At 47.1% G+C, this 21,938-nt stretch overlaps 1 protein-coding gene across 1 annotated transcript; it reads right to left on the bottom strand.

The window, feature by feature from the left end:
• Nucleotides 1–1,367: 1,367 nt before the first annotated feature.
• On the bottom strand, nt 1,368–20,823 carry CORO2A (coronin 2A; the record flags this gene model as incomplete). The annotated part of the gene is made up of 11 exons (XM_082497340.1): nt 1,368–1,499; nt 2,878–3,149; nt 3,387–3,477; nt 4,592–4,704; nt 6,527–6,623; nt 6,968–7,072; nt 8,816–8,932; nt 9,622–9,801; nt 10,343–10,492; nt 15,254–15,370; nt 20,590–20,823. 11 exons carry the CDS (start codon nt 20,821–20,823, stop codon nt 1,368–1,370), a joined length of 1,608 nt encoding a protein of 535 aa, XP_082353466.1.
• Between the last annotated feature and the right edge of the window lie 1,115 nt (nt 20,824–21,938).

Here is a 21,938-nt window from a genome sequence, read left to right on the forward strand (position 1 = left end):
TTCTCTTGCTCCCCACTGTGGGAAGGAATGAGAGGAGGTCCCCAGGAATCAACAAGGCAGGCAGGTCTGTGGACTCCCTTGGTGCTGTGGCTGACCCATCTGCACATCGCAGGCAGACTGCACAAATGCAACCATAAAGATGGGACCTGCATCCGGCAGCTGCTCTTGGTCTAGGCAAGGGGCTGTGGAAGGCAGCGAGCTAGAGAGCTGCTGCTGAAGGGCACAGATGAGTGTGGCTGCAGGGCTTGGGGAGATGGAGCAGCCCTGAAGGATGCAAGGGACTGAAACACAGCTAGGAAGAGGGAGCCTGCAGCTGTAGGTGGCTGAAGGCATGGGACAAGGTGCTGGCACCTGGGATCCAAGGAAGCAGCAGCTGCAGGCACAAGGACAAGCAACACTCCAGCAAACAGGGAGGTCTGTTCGTGACTGGCCACTGTCCTATGATCCTCCTGTGGTTGACAGCACACTTATAGCACCAATGCTGAAAGGTCTGCAGTGGGTTTGGGGTGTCCAACTCCTCCCTCATCCTTTTAATCCCTCTTGGCAAACTCCCCGCTGCTAACACTGTGCAGCTTTAAATGTTGTCCACACTCATCTGATAGGCACCACAGGACCACAGCCCCCAGGTGACTGCGGCTGGTCTTTGGCAGAAGGAGGGAAAGAAGGCCACCGAATCAAAGGACCCAGAGACCTCTGCTGCACTTGCAGCTTCTCTGGTGAGAACCAGCCCACACCACCACCCCTTTAAAGTAGGACCTCCAAACACCAGCTCCCCTTTACATATCACAAAAGTGCTGCCCCTTGGCAGCCCCAGTGCAGCCTCCCGCTCAGAGCAGGACTACCCCCAGCACTAGGTCAGGGCAGACACAGCTTTGCCTGGTCACCCGGCTGCAGGGCCAAGCCATGAGGCAAGAGGGGTGCATGAGGATCACTTTGGAGCTCAGCTGCAGAGTGGTCTCCTAGGGCAGAAGGACAGCGGGCACAGGAGCCACACTGCTGGGTCCAGGGGTGGGAAAAGAAGGTGGCAGCTGCCTTCAGTCTCCCATCCTCATGTCATGTGGAGGGGCAGCAGAACAGTTTGTTCCCAGACCTTAACAGGTGGCTTCTCCAGGACCAGAAGAGCAAGATTTTCCAAAGTCTCTCGCTAGCATTAATGCATGAGCTTCTGACATAAGTGAGCAGGCAAGCAAGGGGAACCTGAAGAAGTGCAGCAAGTCCATCAATAACTGTCAGGTGATGATTAGGGAAATGTGACCACCACAAGCCAGGGAAATCCATGCTGCTTGAAGCATCATTTTTTCCCCCAGCAAAAACCCTAGGAGTCTGCTGCAGTTGCCAGGGGTGCAAAGAGCTGCAGGCCAGCACCCTCAGAAACTGCCTGGGTCTGTGCAGAGGTTTCTGAGATCCAGCTCCATCTGTTTAATTTGGACATCTCTCTGATTTACCAGCTCACGTAGTCTACGGATTTCTTCCTGTTGCCGGTAAAACATCTGCAAAAGCTGTAAGAAGAGTTGCTTTTTACTTTTACATTTTACACTAAGAAAACACAGACTTAACTGATAAATGTCACATCACTTCTGAGAGAAACAGCATCTAAGGAGACAGCCTTCAACCAACAGACTGAACATCAGCAGCGCTGCTGCTGTTCCCTAGCCTGGGCTACAAGTGAAGGTGTTTCTCAGCACCACTTAGTAATGCTACATCTGCTTAATTCAATGGAAAAGATCAGAAAAAATAACCTTCATTATATAACCTCACTCAAAGAGAGACCAGACATAGATAGTATTTGGAGCCTAAATTTCTGGATCTGCCACATCTCCTACTCCGACCTTGGGCAAGCCCTTTTACTTCTCTTCTTTTTTCCTGTTGATCATGCTCTGTCCTCTCCAGTTGGGACTAGTATGGCCTTTCACTGTGCACACAGCAAAGCACGCAGCGAAGCACAGTTTGCTTCTGTAACTTTGGGGTGCCAGCTCAGAAGCATGCAGAAGAATATCCTTTTTCACACCACAGAGAAATTCAGCTGTGGAAATTCCTGCCCCATCAAGCTACAGATGCTAAAATCTTGCAGAGCCAAAAAGGAGACCTGGGTATAGCTACGGGAAGGAAATCCTTCTAGGGTTCCTGAAATCAAACAAGCTGCATGTACTCAAAGATGTCCCGGAGTGCTGCCAATGATGGAGGGCTTGCAAATCACCACAGAGATCTACCACTATACAAGCTCCGGTTACTATACAGGGAGGGGGTTGGCCATGGCTGAAGGCAGATCATGGACCTGCCAGAACCTTTTCTGGAGTCATTCCCAGGAGCAGGCTGCACCCAGCAGCCAGCCTCAATGGCACTGCGCTGCCAAGTTGTCCCCCAGCAGTGAGCTGCCAAGGAAGGGGCAGAGCCAGCCCCTTGCCCATGTCAGGGTGCGCAATACGGTTAGGCACTTAAGACTACACAGATACGCCATGAGCCAAGGGAGCAGGGTACACCCACTCCTTCCACAGGCATCCCTGCTGCCTCACCGGGCTCTCTGAGTGCAGCTCTCATAGAAAGGTTACACTGCATAAACCCCCTTCTCTTCTACAGAATATGGAGGTCACAAGGACCTCCTTGTCCCCAGCCAGCCACCAGGCAGGCCTGGGCCACAAGAATGCCTAAGAAGCAGGAATACTGACTGCTCCCTCCTTCCTGAATCCCCTCAGCTGGAGTGCTGCTGGGCCACATTTCTGCTTCCCATGTGACAGCCCACGCTGGCAGAGCTTGCACTGGCCCAGGTCTGCAAAATAAACCCTTCCCGTATGCTGTCACCTTCTGAACAGCATCCTTTTGCCACCTGACTCTGGGCTTCCCCCCACAGCCCCAACCCTTCACCCCAGACATTCACACCTCATTTTCAGTTTTTGGTGGTGGACACTCAAATATGTCAAAGCCATTGGAGAGGTGCATTTGCTCATTTTTTGGCAATTTCTCCTCCACTTTCAGTTGTTTTCTGCTGTCTTCGATCTCACTTGGCTTCTTCATGTCTTCCTGTGGCATCCTCCCTCCTCGACCCTGGTGCTGGCTCATGTCAGTAGTTTTCATGAGTGGCTCTGGCTCAAGAAACTGTGGTAAGGAATTCACAGCTCCAGAGCCTGGTCTCAAGGATACCAAGAGGGGCCCTAGGGAGGGAGGCAGGTGACAGGTTAGCACTTACAAACCACACTCAGAAATCAGCTGTAAGCAATTCATTCAAACAACCTTCAGGGATAAACATGGAGGCACTTGACTGGAGAGGCTTCCAGAGTTCATAGCAGTGAATAATTTAGCCACCAAATTAATTAACAGGCCAGAGAGCCAGTGGCAGCTTACCCAAGCCCTGGGGAGCTGAAGGGCTGGGGAGCTCTCCATGTGCTGACCTTTGTTAACTCCGTTCAGCCACTCTTGTGCTGTCAGTGCTGGCTGGGCTCCTGTGGTCAAGGGGTAGATGTCTTCCTGGTATGACTCCGACTGCAAGCAAACAAAAGTCCAGAGTCACTATGTCAGTGAGATTTTGGCTTAAAGGTACCATACTGGATTGTGGTGGAGAAAAGAAGTTTGTTCCACCTCAGCACTGACTGGCATGGACATAAAATCTTCTCACCTGCCCTAAGCCTCTCTCCCCCGCACCCCAACTCAGAACAATCCTGTCTGAAAGACTATTTTAACTCCTGCCAGTAAGGCTTTTACACGTCCAGACAACAAACTGAGGGAGGCTGGTGACACAGGCTAACCCGAATCTCATGAACTCAGTGTTCCTGAGGATGAAGTGGATACAAAGGATACACACAAGTAACAAATCATCAGCTGATCATCAGCTGACAAAAATTGGCGAAGGAGATAATGGGGGAACATGCCTGAGTAGTTGCCATGAGCATTAGCTCTGCTGCTTCTCTGAATTCAAGACACTTGTACCTTCCAATGTTTCTGGAAGTACAGGGCACAGTCCTGACATTTACCATGTACCCCTGCTCACACGGTCATATGGGAGCTACCTCAGCTAGCTACAGATTCATAACCTGGGACATTCTCTAGCCACACCAGCTCTGAGATTTACTTCTACATCACTCTTAGAGCCAAGGGTCATGTCATAAACGCTGCAGACCAACTGTCTGTAACACATCTGCACCCACTGGATAGAGACCTAAGAACCCTTCGTTCCCTTTTTCCCAGGGTGATTCTTCTTCCTTCCACAACAAGATTTTCATGTCACCCAGCACCACCCCCAACCCCTCTCTGTCTTTTGTCATTATGTCAAACAGATGCCACCAACTGAGGAAGTTTACAGCCAGCTAGTTGACCTGACAGTCAGACAGACACCTTGTTGAACCCAAGCAGAGCAGATCAGCGGTGAGCATGTCTTATAAAGTTGCCCACTGCACAGAGACCTAACTCTTGAGTTACCCAGCCAGGGTGTGTTGGCAGGGCGTCCCCACAAACTGACCAGCTTTGTCCCTCAGACCAGGAGAGAGAAAATCCCTTGTTCTACCTACTCTCCTGCCCCCCAGAGTCACAGAGAGAAGGCTCTGCCCTCCTTTTCACTGATATTTGCCCCAGACATGAACATGACCTGAGGTTAACTTACCCGTCGAGGCACAATCATGGAGATGGGCTCAATCAGGCTTTTAGTTGGGATCAGTTTGTAGAAACGGAAAATCTCACAGGCTGACACTTCAAGGCCTCTCTTTGGCATCATTCCTGGTGGGACAGAATGAAAGAAACAGAGTATAAATCTCCCTAGGAAAGTTAATGTCATTCACCATAGAAAAAGAGTCACCAAACAGAAGTCACAGCATAAGTTCTACAGCAGCATGGTCTGAAATCTGCACCCACAACTGGCTCAGTGGCACAAATGACAAGACGAAATAGTATTTTTTTTCTGTCAGGCCACAGAGTTACACACAGGGTCTGTGTTTCTTGTTCTAAGCCTTCTGTTCCTTATTCATTCTCATCAGCTGCAAATAGAGTTACCAGGACTGAGCAGAACTGGCAGGTGATACCACAGGATTTGACCACCAGGATCAGCAGGAAGGGGTTTCAGGACACCTAAGCACCACCAGAATAGCTATATGGGTCAGGCTGAAAGCCCTTCCAGCCCAGTATCCTCCCACCAACACTGCCCCAAAGCAGAATGGAATCTGAACAGGGTGTGAATATCTACTTGTCAGACAGGACCATCTGTCTTTCAGGGACTGGCCACACAAGGTCTCTAAGTACCTGGTAGCCTCAGTGGATTTCTCTCCCATAAGCTTGTACAATCCAAAGCCTACAACCATGTAAATTCCCTTAACAAAAAAGATTGCCTCTCCTTGGAGACTTTGCTTCATGGTGTCCTACAGAAGCTTTGTTTTCTACTAATAACCAATGACTTCATTAAACAGTAGATTCTACGTGAAGGACTGTTGCTCCTTATGTTATGCATTCATCTAAATGCGAATCTAAAATCCACTCCTGTACATTGTATTTTCTTCAGGCAATATTGTAAAAGAAGCTATTGTGCAATAACCTTAGCAGCATTTTTCAACAGCAGAACAGATCAGGTTAGGGGAGGAGATTTGATTCACTCAGGCCTTTTAAAAACACTTGTACACTTACTTTTCATGGAATGATTTTTAAAGAGACTATGACATTAAAATCAGGATGTGTATTGGAAGGATTATAAAAGCCGAATAACGGAGAAATCTTCCAGTTAAGCTTTAAGTAATTTATTCCTTTTCAATAACAGTTTTTTGAAGGAGACCTGCAGGCACAAAATCTAGTGCTGCTAAGTATTTGTACCAATGTCCTGGAAGAATGGGAATGTCCACAGGTAGTGTGGAGGCGTGGCAAATGGTCCTAAAAACACATCAGTCTATAGAGGAATATTGCTTACAGGATAGACTGGAGACTGGAGGAGGTTCAAGAAAGGGCTACCAATAGGTTCTGAGGGCCAAATTCTGTAGCCTGAATGAGTTAAACAGTGAGTAGTATGTGGACAGGTTAACAAGCAAGGGTCTCCAACAGAAGAAAGGTGACCTAATCAGAACAGATCTATCTCTAATTGGGAAATCCCAATACAGTAGAAGGTAGGCAAGTGATAAGAGTGAAGGCATTAAGATGTGGAGCACTCATTACCAGAGAAATCCCGGAGCAGAAGCAATGTCAACAGAGTTCAATGCCAAAAATCTTGTAGCAGATTCATAAAGGACAAGGAGCATCCTCCATCTTTAAATGCAGACTATCCTCCCTTCCACCTTGACCAAGTATGTGATAGGGGATGCAACAGTGACTGCTAAAGCTGCCCAGCCCATGCTTTTCTGGCCAGAAGGGACCCCTCCAAGCTGTGACCCTGTAACACCATCTGTGATACATAGGTAAGCTGGGCCAAGCTGGCTGTTGTGCACCTGTAAACCTGGATGGAGACTGGAATCTGATCCACTCTCTTTTCTAAATGTTATTTTGGATAGCCATGGACACTGACAGCCTCTAAAACAAAGAAGCCACCACGCTTTTGTAGCATTAGACACATGCTGCCACTCACCAATTCCTTTCTGTGGTAAATGAGAATGATATTCCATCAGGTAGTTCAGGTATGGTTTCTCAGGGCTTACCTCATAGTACCGTATATTTCCATCACCCTAAAGGCAAAAAAAATGAACATAAGCCAGGCTCTGCTGTTCACAATGAGGGTCTGAGAAGAATGCCTGACCTCAGAAGCCATGCAGGGTTGAGAATGAACCAAGTATTTCCCCCAAAAATTCCTCTGTGGGAAGGTTAGGGCTCTGCAGTGTACCTCCCCACAGTAAATGTGGTACACCTGCAGTGGAAAATGTAACCCGACGCTGCAGCACCCTCACGCCTCTTCCCATCAGCCCATATCAGGCTAACATGCTTCAGGAGCACCTTTGACTTCAGCCTGATGCAACACAGGCTGGGAGAAGAATCAGCCAAGCCAGCATTTGCTGACATGGAAAGCACTTACCTTTCCCACAACATAAAGCATGTGGGTGTCTGAGTCATAGAACGGAAACAGGAGTCCTGAGGAGCCATCCAGATCCTCCTCCAGTAAAGGCACAGAAAGGTCATTCTGGGCAGGACACAGGAAAAACAGACAGCTGCGATCACCTCTCAGTCACCTCAAGTCAGGGACACCCTACCTGAACCCCTCCTGGCAGCAGTATGTGAGCGCAGCTCTATAATGATCCTAGGCCATGGCCAGCTGCCCTGAGCAGAGGGCCATGCATAGACTTCTTCAAAGCTTTGTGGGTGGGAAATGGGTGCTCTGTCCCTGGCTCTTGAGTGAGTGCAGCACCTCGGGACATCGGTACCTACCACTAGAACATATCAGGCATCTGATGACAGGTGGATGCAATAAGAAACACTGCCCTCCTCTATGTGGGCCACCAGACTCAAGGAGATGGAGGGGCCTTTGGGGCATGTCTGCATTGCACGCTGAATTACTCATGCTCCCTCACTACCTCTAGTCAAGGCAGTATCTCCACAATAGTGCACCACCCCCCACAAGAACAGTTGACATCAGCTGAGCACTCTCCACACTGCACAGTGGGAAGGTGTCCATACCAAGGGCAAAAGCTCCCATCAGCCTTTTGCAGGTAAGCCATCTAGGAGGACATAGCACACCACTCCATACAGAAGGCTGGGACATCTTATATAAAGCTACTCCTGCACTGCTGAAGGGAGCACTATCAGGAAGACCAATGGGGCAGAGTATGGCATCCCATGGCTGCCATTGTGGCTGTTGTCACATAAATATGTATTTAGCATAGGGTTAATACATACTTTGTCCTGCAGAACTGCCCAGCTGCAGGCTCCATAAAGCCAGAGCTTCTGTTTAGATGCGATGATGACGTGTGGATATGGACCTCAGAAAGATGCCTGCTGGGCAGGTCCTGTGCCAATGCCTGTCCCTAAGGAGGCTGCACACACCTGGCCTCACAGGCCGTCCCACTGTATTCTCAAATTCAGTGTAGCCAGCTCCTCCAGCAGCTCTGAAGGCAGTGAAACCCTCATGCCAGACCACGGTGTGTCAGAGCACTGCTCAGCTTTGTGGAAAGCCTTCAGACAGCAGCACAGTGCTTTGCCTCTCACATATGCGAAGAAGCTGTGTCCAAAGATAGCCAAATGGCAAATCATAGGCCTGGTCTGCCAGCTTTGTTTGATACAAAAGGTGACAGCACAACAAAGAGGCAGAAGATTATGCTCCAAAGTGGCTGGCACCAAGGGACTAACTGAGATGCTGCCAAAGAAAAAGCACCTCACACATAGAGATAGAGGGGTAGAGCAGAGCAGGGTTTCGTAAGGCTAGCAGCCATCATGATAGGAGATCATGTCTCAGAAGTGACCAATAAGCACTACCTCAATACTCTACTGGCAGGAATCATCAGAAATCAAAAATACTTCACATCTTTTTCTCCACTGAGGTTTTCACCTGAGTAGGCTGTGTTTAGAGCTCATTTCTCTTTCCAGTATCAGTAACAATTTGCGAGTAAGACCAGTAACAGCGGTTTTTAAGTCAGAGCTACAGTGACCACCCAAAGGTCCTTTGAATTATTTCTTCCTGCAGTGGGCACGGCATTCCCTTTGTTCTGGTGGATTTCTAGGCAGAAAGCTTTGAGAGCTTCTTCAGAAACTCATACTCAATTAACAGTTTCATAGCAGTAAGACCTATCACCCATTAAGAATTTGACAGATCACTTCTGAATTGCTGTTATAAACCAATTATTGGGTATTTGGCAGGTAGAAAAGTTAAAGTGACAGGAAAAGAGACAAAACTGAAGCTGGTATTGTTAAGATTGCTGGTCCAACTCACTTGATCCCATAATGCAATTTGCCTATTATTCCACCGAGATGTTCCAGTAGAGAACAGCTTTTTCATGTTTCCAAGGAACAAGACTTTATTTACTCTGTGAGACTTGTAGCTGGCTTCCTATAGGAAGAGAAAGGACACTGCATAAGTAAGAGACACCACCTGTTGCATAGCTACATTTCACGTTACATGAGACTTCTGATTCACTCACATCTGAAATATCTGCTCAGCCTGGCTGAACTACAGTGAGCAGGATTTCACAGGGATCCAAGAAAGGTGGCCTAAACTCTTCAGGACCATTCCCAAAAGCTCAATCAATCTCTCTAACTACTGAGTCACATATTTCCAAGAGGGCAATCCCTATTAGTTGTAGGCAGAACTTTCTGTGTACACAAATCTGTGCAAATACCTATAAAATGCAGTCAGCTTCACCTTACCAACAGATACAAAGTACAGGCAACAAGAACAACCCTAGCAGTGGGACAAATGTACACTTGCATTACCTGTCCACCTGATCTCTACAAGCCCTCCCAAGGTATCCCACAGAGGACCACAGGAGGGAGCTATCAAAACAGTGCACTGCAAGAATGGTTTCAGGGAGCAAGGAGCATGGTAGCAAGATGCAGAAAGCCTGTTTTCAACAATGATAGCAAGTGTTCCATGAAAATTAGAAGGCAATAGCACCATCTGCTGCCTTGGGCAATGCAGAGCACAGATGCGTCTTCTTTAATGGCAATGAATCTGCCCAGAAGAGGAAACATTCCAAGGGGTGAGATCAGCTGGACCACAAACCTCTGAACCCAACCTACTTGTAGGACTGTTCCTGCACGTGGGTCTATCAGACGTATCTTTCTGTCCCTGCAGGCTGTGGCAAGGAGACTGCCATCTGTGTTGAATGACATGGACAGGACCACATCTTTGTGAGCGTCAATGATCTTCACCGGGTTCGAGATGACAGCCTCCTTGGTGTCAAGGTTCCAGATCATTATCTGGAGGCAAAAGAAAAAAGAAAAATCGGCCCTTTGCTGCCTGACCAACTGGGGACTTTGTGTACCCTATTCACTCCTTCCTCTGTTCTCTACATGTATAGGTCTTACCATTGTAGGTCGTTGTTCTCCAGCATTTAAAATAATTCCTGGTACTTACTTATCAGGGACACGGTGTCTGCACAGAAAGTCCAATATTCTGATTTTCTTTGCAACCACATTTTATACATAAAAATGGGCAGCCTTAGTGCAGATATTTGCACTAGCACAAGAATGAAGCCAAACAAAAGTGCATTGCATACTGTATCCCACCCAGTAAAGCAGAAGGGAGTAGACTGAAGTTCATCAGAAGACTGGCAAATTAGCAAGTCCATTTGAACTTGTAGCAATGTCCTTTTGCCTTTGGGGTCACTATGGAATTTTCCCCTGAAGAAAGTTTCTGAACTCTTTAGTATTATCTTACAGCTTGAAATTAAAACAAATTTCAAAACACACTGCCAAACAGGGTGTCACAGGAGGAAAGGTCCACAGAGAACAGACCCACCTTGTAGTCATAACCGGAGCTGAAGAGGATGTTATTAGCAGTGGGGTGCCATTCAATGAGGCCCACTCTTCGAACATGCCCAAGAAGTTCCTTCTTCGGACTGGTAATATTTCTTGTTAGCAAGTGCTTGGGGATATCCCAGATTTTAACCTAAACGGCACAGGACGGGTCTTTGTGAGATTCCTGAGTAAGGAGCTAATTTGGAACTTAATAATAAATATTATTCCCTTGGTATTATCATTCCCTTGGTAGCAAACAGGAATGCTTCTGGCTTTATTGAATGCCAGTCCTTTAAATTAGCATCTTTACTTTTCTGTAGGCCTGAAGACTCCTCTTTATCCTCTATTTTTAGCCAGCAGTTCTATCAGTTTGTTTTAATTTGGCAATCCAACCCTTACACCTGGCCACGCTGTCAGCACAAGTATGAAAAGCTATTCCCACAGGGAAGAAGTAAACCACAGATCTTGCAGACCTTGCCTCCTAAAAAACTTTGAGCAGGAACAAGCAAATCTCAAATAAACTTCAGCAAAGAGTCTCAGAAGATATGATAACAGTGACTGATCCAAACAGTCATCCCCTCAATGCTACCTGGTAAAAGAACTGAGAATTCCCCTGGTCAGATGACAGCCATAGTACTGTTTGTCCCATAGAAAACTGCACCAGTGCTGAACGCTTTGCAATGACACAGCCATTTTTTAAAGTACACAGAAGACTACTCAGATGGCCACACAGCAGATGCCCTGAGCAGAGAGACTGGGCAGAACCACACTGAAGTCACTCTAAACTGGGAGTGTGCTGTCTCATAACAGGTCTACCTGCAGCCCTGGGTTCTTCTAGAAGGATGCTGAATGAAGACAAAAATCCTCCGTCCTTCTGGGGTAGAACAAGAAAATAAAGGAAACCTGAAAAAGGGGCTGAACCTATGTAGGTAAAATGAAAGAGTCTTTCTCACACTAGCCCTAGAAGCACAAGTATTTAGGATGCTAAAAGATGATTAACCCTTTGGCTCAATGAAAATTACTATGCTCATCATAATTTTTCTAGGACTTAGCCTGAAGGAAAAGGGAAATGGTCTTTGAAGTAAATAGTTTGTCGAAATTAGCCACACCTGCCCAAGCCTACTACTGTTTGGCTGATGAGGATTACACTTTTCTAAGCCAAAGAAGAAGAGGCACAGATTCTGGGACCTGCTGGGAAAGATCATGAGCACTCTTTTCAACAGTGTTTATCCCAGTGAGGAATCAAGCCCATCAGAAACCTAAAGACTGCGCGGTCCTGTAGCCTCCAGGTGAACTTCTACAGTAGTACGAGAAAGCATCACACTCTACAGCTTCAACAGCTACCATGAAAGAAATTGGGTTGAGAGATCAGGAAAGTGAAAAATATGCTGTGTTCACACTGAGAAGAACTGCCCAGAATGAACCATTCACTCCCCATGTTATGAAATGGCTGGTGATAAAAGCAGGGAAAAGCCCCTGGCTGGAATCTAAGGATGCATTAAATGACAGAAATTGCCAGTGCTTGGTGTACAGAAGAAGCAGGCCTTGGAGCCAGACCTGCCAGGCCAAGCAGGAACAATCCACGAGCTGTCTACCCTGCTGCATCTTGAAGAAAACCTGACAAAGCAAAGGAAAAGGCACAGAGTTGCCCCTCTAACCACAGGGGAGATAATCTTCAGCAAGCTGAATTCAGCAAACTGTGCCTGATGATTTGCCAAAAGGAACAGACGGGGTACGAGGATAAGCCTTCTCCCCGTACCATTCAAACTCTCACCCCCTGGCCATTTGCACTGGCTTCAGTCCTAAGCCTGCCTGAAGCAGCAGTGGGAACTGGCAAGGGCACTGGGTCTTCACAGACACATCCCCTCCCATGCCCAAAAGTACCACCCTACATGTTTCAACTGCACACCACATGACAGCTGTGGTACCACCAAGGCAAGCTCCAGAAAGGCTGGTTGAGAGCCAAGAAACCTCTGAGGAATAAGGGTGATGGGAAATTTCCACCATCTTCACAAAAGCTTGTGGCCTTCCTTAAAAGTTCCAGGGAGATCCAGCCCAGTAAGAGCAATCAGGTGCATCCTTGCACCCAAGCCAGAACAGCTGTGTATGCTAATGCTCAGAAACGGCAGAGAGCACCAAGCCTTTAACAACAGACTCCAAGGAAGGCTTTGGCTCTAATGTCCAGCACAGTAGATGTGATGGATGCCTCTGGGACCCCAAAAACTTCCTTAGGCTTCTCACAGGATAAAGTGTTGCTGTTGAGATGTCCCAACAGTATGTCTAATCTGAGCTCTCCAGTACAGGCCAGGACAAGTAAGACAGATGTTGACCCCATGGAGTAAGTCCAACAGCAGCCACTAAGGTGAGGAGAGGACAGAAGCACAGCAAACCTCAGGAGAGCTGGAAAGAAAATAATTTGTTCAGTCCAGGAGGTGAAGGCAAAGGTGACCTTCAACTACATTGCAGGAAGGCACAGAGAAGACAGGGCCAAGTTTGGCTCTCTGGAGGTGCATCAAAGGCAATGGGCACAAATGGCAATATCGGCACTCCCTGGAGATCAGAGGATCCCAGTTTTCCCCAGAAGGATACTCAACCACTGGAAAAGGGCCAGTGAGGCCATGGGATCTGTAGCATTGGAGATTTTCCCAACGCATCTGGACAAGGCTTGGAGCAACCTGATTCAACTGACCTGCTTTGAGCAGGGTTTGGACTAAGTGACCTCCACAGTTCTAGCTCCAGGTACCAGGAAAGACAGTCACACTAAGAAACACAGTCTGCTGCCCTCACTAGTTAGCAGGGAGGGAAGAGGTGTCCTTGTGTCACTGCGCAGGTGACCCCTAAGATCCCATTTCCTGGTGCCAGGATGATGATGGGAGTGTAGTACTAAAAATGGAGAGTACAGTCACAAACAGCAAGACTTCTCAGAACAACTTTTGGTGCTGAGACGAGTGTCAAGCTCAGTGTTCCCATTCTTTAGCCTGGAGAATGATTCAGTGCCAAGTTTCAGTAGGAAATTGGAAAAGAAAGCTGACAGAGAGCAGCCCTTCTGCATAGATCCCAGGGTCCTGGTGGACAACAGAATAAATATGACCCAGCAGCATGCCTTGGCAGGGATGAAAGCTAGCAACATCCTGGTCTGGAACAAGAGCAAGATAGCCATTAGATCAAGGGAAGCAATTTTCCCCTTTACACAGCAATCATTAAACAACAGCTGGAATACTGTATCCAATTTTGCACTTTCCAGTGCAAGAAAGATGCTGATAAACTTAAGTGAGCCCATTGGAGACCACCAGGATGGTCAGGAGACTGCAGCACTTACCCTGTGAGAAGCAGAGGGACATGGCCTTGATCAGCCTTTTGAAGAGAGAGCTTCAGGGTGAAGTGATGGAAGCCTTCAATACTTACAAGACTACTGAGAAAATAGAGCCAGGCTGTCTTGAAGTGCAGGGTGGGAGGATAGGATACAGTGGTCACTGACTAAATCAGGGAGGTTCTGATTGCATATAAGGAAAAAAAACTCCCCATGGGAGCAGTGATGAACAGGAACAAGTTGCCCACAGAGGTGGTGAAATCTCCATCCCTGGAGGTTTTAAAGACTCAGCTCCACACACCTGCACAAGAGGTGAGGGTAGAGACAGCCCAAGGTGCTGCTCAACATGAACGATTCTCTGATTCTGTAACTACAGCAGGAAGCTTCAAAGTTTGTACTCATTCCTCGTCTGAGGCTCAAAAGAGAGGTCATGGTGGTGCCACAAGTCCTTTCTGAGACAGCACGAAAACCTGGCATATGGGTTGGAAGATAAAATAGAACCCTCATAGGCAGCCCAGAAACTGAAAGAAGCCTTCAAAAAAGACACGAATATCCAAAGAAGCAAAGGCAAGTCACTAAACAGGAAGGACAATTCAAAGAGCCTCAATCTTCAATTCAAGAGTGATTTTTGGTAGAGCTGAAATGGCAGAGGATGTTCACCAAGCCAGGGCTGGAGGAAACAGCAAGGGAAACCTCCCTCACACTGTGTGGCAGAGGGTGAATATACCCAGTGGGAGAAAACACACGTGGGATGTCTGGAAAAGAGCACAGTAGTTAGTTGTCCTCATTACCACAGAAGTCAATGTCACACTTTTGACAAGACATGGAAAGCAACCTTTCAATGGTTAAATATGGGCTAAACTGTCCTCTACAAACATGAATTGAATCTTTCAGTTCCTAATAACTAGTCTGCACCTTCACTGAAGTAAAATATGTGACTGCATCTTAATTATACTAACTTCAGCCAAACCACTTATTGCCTAAAACTTAAACCTGATGTGATGTATTCGGTATCTTTTTATAGGTTTGCATTAGCATGAACCTTTGCACTTATGGAGTCTTTCTGTAGTTTCAGTAGGAAAATGCTCATTTCACTTATGCCTTTTGCAGAATAATATGATGTAGATTCCTTATATACCCTATAACTGATCCAGCATGGCTTTACATAGTAACTGAGGGCAGGAACAAGCTCAAACTTGCTCTGCAGGGAATTAATCTGAAATAGCTGTTCCAGATTATGTTGTGTTGAAGCTTTTATTCTCAAGTGAAGGAAGAGTTTCACAGCAATTAAACTTGAATAGTCATTCCATTATGAATTCATATTCTGTTTGTCTCATGCAGCGCACCCAAAAAGACACAAGCCCCCACAAAACAGATACTCCTCCTCACACCGATTTTTGTACATCATGTGGAAGGGATCACACAGGTCTGACCTCAAGAGAAAGACAGGAATCTTACTCTTACCTGACTTTTTTATAAGTGTATATATATATATATATGCTTTTACACCTCATCCACAGGTCTTTTGGTTTCTTTTTTATGTCTTTCCCCAAAAAGCACATTAGCCAGGTAATAATACAGAGTACAAGTTGGTAAACTTACTGTGGCATCTTCTGAACATGAAGCTATTACAAAGTCATTGAACGGGTTCCACTTGATGTCCAGAACACTCCCTTTGTGCCCACATATTTTGGGATAATGCGGGTCAAGCTTGCCTGTCTGGAAAAAACAAATATCATCAAACCTAAGGTAAGCCATGGAATTATGAGACACTTTCAAGGAAGATCCACCCAAGAAACCTCTTTCTGCTTGTTATGCTCCAAATGCCCTGGGTGATCTCTATCTGTTGAGAAAGGGGGTTAACTGTCCCTGCCAGGCAAGTCTTTATGATACCACCAAAAAGAAAGGAAAGAAGTCCTCAGGCCTTCTTAAGTACACACTGCTATCAAGAAATCTGTACACATGCAGCAAGACTGCTGAAGTTAGAAGACTGTTTGGTTCAGACAACAGAATAAAACTTAGAGGGGAAACACTTATGAATGAGTTGAATCTTTCACATTTTTTAAAGATCTTGAGGGGAAAAAAATCCAGAATCTCTTTCGGAAGACATTTCTTATAAGCAGGAAAAAAAAATGGTTTAGCTTCTATTTCTTAGCCCGATCAGCTGGCATTTATTTCATTTTTTAAGCAAAAAGACGTTTGTGACACAAATTACAAATGCAGTTTTTCTTCCAACAAGTTATCTATTTCTCTCTGATGGCGTTCAAATCCAGCCATTCACCGGACTCAATCAGCATTCCAGACTCCCAAAAGAAAATGCCATGTTTGGGCGGCGTCTTCACTGGTAGAAATCCTGCACGAAGTGCACTAAGGAGTATTGAGGACGTTGCGCCACACGGGGGCTGTGTTGCATCAGGATAAACCCTTACTGCAGGCACAGTCTCTGCTACAAAGTCAAATCGGTATATTTATTATGGGCTAGGAAGGGTGCTGGGGAATTTATTCACATTGGAGCAGCGCTTGCTTCTCCCTGTCAGGAGCAGAAGTATGGGGAGCTCCAGGAACCACCTTGCATCCCAAACATCTGTCCAAAAGTCAGTCACCTAAGGAGAGAGACATGGTGGCAAGCTGGTGATGCTTACCTGCTTACTTTTACCCCACGTGGAAGACTCGTAAATCAAAATGAATGCAAATGCATGCTCTCCTGGAAAGCAGACACTTCCGTTGGTGTTCTTCCTGCCCCTCTCCAGAGGCAGTCCTCAAGAGTGCACAGCAGAGGGGAATGGCCCTAACCTGGATGTAGCTAGGATGCAGTTTTCCCAGCCTTGAAAATTTGTACAGTTTTGAATGCAGAACAGGACACGATGTGCAACTATTCGGGCTTCACTGGAAAGTTTGTCGCATAGACTGGGACCAACCTGCTTTAAACTGAACGACCAGAGGTCTTTGAAATGTAAAAGACTCTGCTTTTTTAGACTACAGTCTAAAACAATTCCCTTTTATAACAGCGACAATGCAAAGTGACTTGGGAGGGCAGAAGAGAGATAAAAGGCCTTTAATAAGCAGCATTCGCCCGCCTACGGTGTCCTTTTGTAGGCTTCAGGGCTTGGTTTCAAGCTGGCAACTCAATGGGCTGGGCAGCCAGCTCCACAGGGATCCCTTGATCCCTATGGGAACTCTGTCCCCTCCCAGAGCTGGCTGCCTGTCTGCTCCCCACTCCACTTGGGAGACTCCCAGGCTGCCTGGAGCCTGCTTTGCTCTGCTCCATCCTCCAAGGCTCTCCTACCCCCATGTCCCAAGCAGGCTCAACTGGCCCTGGAAAAGGTGTCCTTGCCCTCCTGGCCACCAATCCCACCTGCTCCAATGCAACCCTGCAGCCCTGGGACAGAGCGGGACTCACTACGCTACTCCCCAGGCTGCCAACAAACATATACGGCAGGTAGGGCTGTTAGTCTCAGATGCACATCTGCATGTGGAAGTTAAGGTCTTCATGTGCAAGGGAAATTTCATTCCACAGATCAAAAACTACGATTCTATGATTTCAATAACTAGATGTGTTGTCATTCATGCAGAGGTACCTGATTTCCACAGTTATTTGCAGAGCTTGAAAATGAGTAATTTTTCAACCACTCGCTTTATAAACTCCCAGCATTTTTGAAAAGTAGCCAAACTCAGAGTTCCTTGACAAAAACCACTTCTAGTGGGATAGCTGTTAAAACCCTCCCAGCAGATTCATACAGGGTGGATTACCATGAGATGGGTCAGCCCCACCTCTCAGGTGTTCTTCAAAGGGCAGTAACACACCTTGTTGTCATGTCATGGCACAGCACTCACATCACTTAGATAAGGCCTGAGGGGTCATCACAGGTTTCATCTTATAGTTCTTGCACCCAGAGAGAAGGGAGCAGGTTTGTGTCTAGGAGGTCTAGAGAATCACAGATGTCCCTCCTTTCACACCTGGTGCTGACACATTGAAAGATTGGAGACTGCAAAGACTTGGACACAAATATATCCCTGTCTCTCAGGACTTTGTTCTCATTTTGCTACCCATTTGCATTATGCTGCAAAGGAATAGATGGATGCAGTCTCAACCAAGTCTGGTCACCGGAGAAGGAAAAAGGCAGACCTTTGTCTTTCAAAGGAAGGCCACAAAATTTCTCTCTGACTCAAGGTCCTTCCTTGGCATGTGGTGCATGCACTTCCCCAACACATCTCTGTGAGACCCCACACTACACCCAGGCCACATTGTGTAAAAACAGCTCATGTCCCAGTGACAGTCACTGAGCCCGTGTCTCCTCAGACTTGCACGATTTACAAAGGCACCCAGACTGTTCTTGGCACCAGGCCATGGCCACTTCCCTCCCTGGTGAGATGTGCTGCTGTTCCACCCAGCTGGCTTCAGTGGCACATCTTCATGAGGACCAAACTGACATATCCTGCCACAGAAGACCATTCTCCAAGCGGTGGCATATATTCAACTAATTCCTCTTCAGGTTGAATGCAAAGGCCTGCTGAAAGGAGGGTATCTGCAGCAAAGAGCTCTTTCCCCATGTAACCCCTGCTGCTCCCAACCCTACCTCACGCCCAGGCTCTCAGAGAGGAAGAATGGTGCAGAAGGCAAGAAGTGGTATTTATTCAAGAAGAGATGAGAGAGCTCAGTGTCCGTGACTCAGCAGGAGAGGACCACAACAAAGAAGGAGGCACGGTTAAATGGAGCGAGGTTGAGCCTGCATTCGAGTACACCCTCAAGCAGGCAGCCCCTCCAATAGCACATGCAGAATGAACTCAAGAAAGGATTGTAGGGACAAAAGCAGCTACCCGAGCAGGTTGTTCATCCTCCCGAGAAGGCACAGCCCTCCCTGTCCCAGCTACCGTCTCTTGCTTTGGGCAAGCGCATCCTGGCTCTTGGGCTTTTCCTCCACACTGTGGCATGCTCGGAATGTGGCTGCTCCCTGTCAATTCAGTCAAAAGTAACCCCGGATCAGCTGTCCATCATGAGAGGGCAATACTGTCCTAGGCAAATGTCTCCAGACCAGGCTGCCTTCTGTGCATGGCAGCCATGGGCACAGGCCAAAAGCCCAGTACCCTGTCTACCATGGGTCACTACCACAAGAGGAGGTGGCAGCCACAAATAACACCACCAGGAGCACAACTTGAAAGCTGTTGATTTTTACCAGGTGACACCAGTTTGAAAGTGTATCATGAAAAAAAGTAACTGGTGTTGCAGCCCCCAGTCTCAGGAAACCCCTTTCTGTGGGTTTCCTGTGGGCCAAGGCTGCTCTCCCCCCCCAGTATGGGTCAGGAACAGGTATGCAGACAATGGCTGTACAAAGCACATCACCATACACATCCTTTCCCTGATCAACCACAAATGGTAAGCCCTCAAGGGACTGCCTGAACTAGGGGACCTGCATCTGAACAAATACAGTTCGTAAACCAGCTTCTCTCGGTAACACCATCCTGTTTTCAACACGTTAATTCTGCCAGGCTCATCAACATCCAGAGCAATAAGTCCCACGTCTGAACAGCACAAGTCTTCACATCTGCTGCTAATGGTCTCCAGGATCCCCTTCACCACACAAATCTAGAAGACTTGCTCTCCTTACACTTTTTCCCCACCCTCTTCACAGTTTTATATCTCTCCCTCATTTGCCTTCCCCCCACACACCTCCAACTGACTGAAGCCTAACCCCCAAAGCCTTTCCGCACATGAAAGCAATTTCACATTTTCTTTGACATACTTTAATTATCCTTTTCTGTATCTTCTAGTTCTACCATGCCTTTGACTTCTACAAGCAGTATTTCAGATCTGGGTGGAGTATCTGAGCAGGTGTTAAGAATGGAAGAACTGCTGCTAAAGACTAGCCAAGCTGAGAAGAGGTGAGAAGATGGAAGAATTATAGTAAGCAGTGCAAGCACCTTCAGCTCATTTTGCCAATGCTTTGAGAGCTGGGTCCCACCCCATGTCCCACAGTCACCAGCTGCCTGCTTATAGATGCAGCTCTGTGATAAAGACAAGTTCTTCAGCCTCAACAGATCACGGTCCAGGGGCAGAAGTGACTCAGTCAAGAAAAACAGGGTAGTGGTTAATTTTAGAAGGACTGTCTCTGAACAGCACCAGCGGTGAAGAAGCTGAATAAACAAAGTCTAGAAGGGCCAGGAACTGTGCTAGGTTCTTCAAGCATAGCCAGTTCACTTTCATCCTTAGCAAATATATATTGAAAAAGTGGCATTGCAATAACACCATCAATTAACTTTTAATTAAAGGCTGAACTTTTGCCTTTCATCTGTTCTGCCCTGATTCCAGAGAGCTCATAATCTCATACGGAAGTTAATCCACATTAGTGCATGCCTAATTTTTCTGAAGCAATAAACATCAGACAGCCAGCTTCTCCCTCTCATCAGATCCCTAAGTCATCAAAACCCATAAAGAAGGCATTTGTTTCTGAAAGGGAAGGTTTTCCAGCATGAAGTGCTTGAAGCTTAAGAGCTTCATTGCCTGATAACTGTGTCTCCATTCTTTCGCAAAGGAGAAGGTAGAGCAAAACGTACCACATTCTCCTTTGGTCACAGCTGAAGTCATGCCACTAAAGCACCTTTTAGTTTTTGCCCTCTGTATCTAACTGCTTTTTTATTTGCAATTTCTCCTAGGAGACAAACAGCTCAGCAGCACAGTTCCTGTTGATTATACAAGAAAGTCAAATGAGATATGAAATGAAGGGAGGTGTTAAAAAACTGCAAGCAGATAAGTAAGACATGTAAGTAAACACATCCCAAGAATCACCTCTCAGGGCATCTGGGGCCCCTTCCATCATTTTGCAATTCAGGCAACAGCATTAACCGAATATCATCTGTGCAACCTAGCTCCCTAGAAAGCCCAGCTCTCCTCCAGCCTCTCGACACGCTTGTGAAAGCTAGCTCAGCTTGGCAGAGCTCACCTGGTGGATGGGAATGACGAGGAAGGCCCCCCCACCTGCACACTCAGTCACCACGGCAATGAAGTGGGGGTTCACAGCACAGAAGTGGTTGTCGTGGACATTGCGGGTGATGGGCACGCAGTCGTAGCACTTCTCCTTGCTGGCAGCTTTGCCGTACACATGGCGGAACTTGGAGCTGCGGTACTGTGGGTGCCACGACATCTGCAATGGGAGAAACACAACACCCCGTGACATAAGAACGAGCCATCCCGGCAAGGCTTGCAGACTCCCACTCCCCTCTCCCCAGCACACGCTCACAATCCTCATGTGGGCTCCTTGCACCAACACTCAGCCAGCAAGCAGCAGCTACATTTTCCTCTGCTGGTCTTCACCCCTTTGGCATGACCTGTCTTTGCACCTGTGGTACATCTCTGATGGAGAAAGGAGAGTGCAAGGGAGAAAAGACATCTGTCTCCAACACCAGCCAGCTGGGCTGGCCAATCCCTATCACTGGGACAGGGCCGCATGGCAGCAAGTTTAAGAGGAGATGAATCCCAGTAGCACAGACCTTGGGAAGCATGAAAGATACAACATCTTGGATGAGGAAAGCCCAAAAGATCGCGAGTGAACGAGCCAGTCTGGATGCATGCTTCATTTAGCCCTCAGGTGGTTTAGAACCAAAAACGAGTCTAAATTTTGCTCACATAAGGGGAAAAAAGAGGCTCAACAGATCATAGGAATAGTTATAGTCACTTGTTGCTTTTCTTCCCACTGACTGCATGTCTGGTTTATAACTGCACCACATCACTCTGACAGACAGCATTTTAAATGGTGTTTAAATGAGATACACGCAATCAGCTGGGAGTATGGGCAAAGACCGGGAGAGGGCTTGGTTTTGCCCCATATTGACCTGTTTAATGTGCATTGGGTGAACGGTATTATTGGTGACGCTGGATCAACAATAATCCAGTTTGAGAGAGGAACCCAGACAAGCAGATTTGAGTTAGAGCAAGACTCAGACTGCTTACTCACATGGGTAAGCGTTTGAAGGGGAGCACGTACTCAATGGCAGAAAGCCAAATGCATCATCACCTGACAAGCAGAGGGCTAAGCAATTCTAAACCAAAATGTACTTGTTGCTGGCATGGTACTGCATCCTCGTGGGATGACTATTAAATGCTAGGAATCTGTATTGCTTGATGCTGGGCAGTCAAACTGGAGCTTTACAAGTATCCATCAACACAAAGATCCAAAAAGCTCACATCCCACGTCACACTGGAAGATTTGGGCTGTGAATAGTTCTAGGACACAAGTCCTGTACTATTCCCTGCCTCCTCCCAATCTGCTGGCACAGCTCAGACCCAACCCCA

The sequence above is a fragment of the Vanellus vanellus genome (genome assembly GCF_965231255.1).
Source record: "Vanellus vanellus genome assembly, chromosome: Z".
In the NCBI taxonomy this organism is placed as follows: domain Eukaryota; kingdom Metazoa; phylum Chordata; class Aves; order Charadriiformes; family Charadriidae; genus Vanellus; species Vanellus vanellus.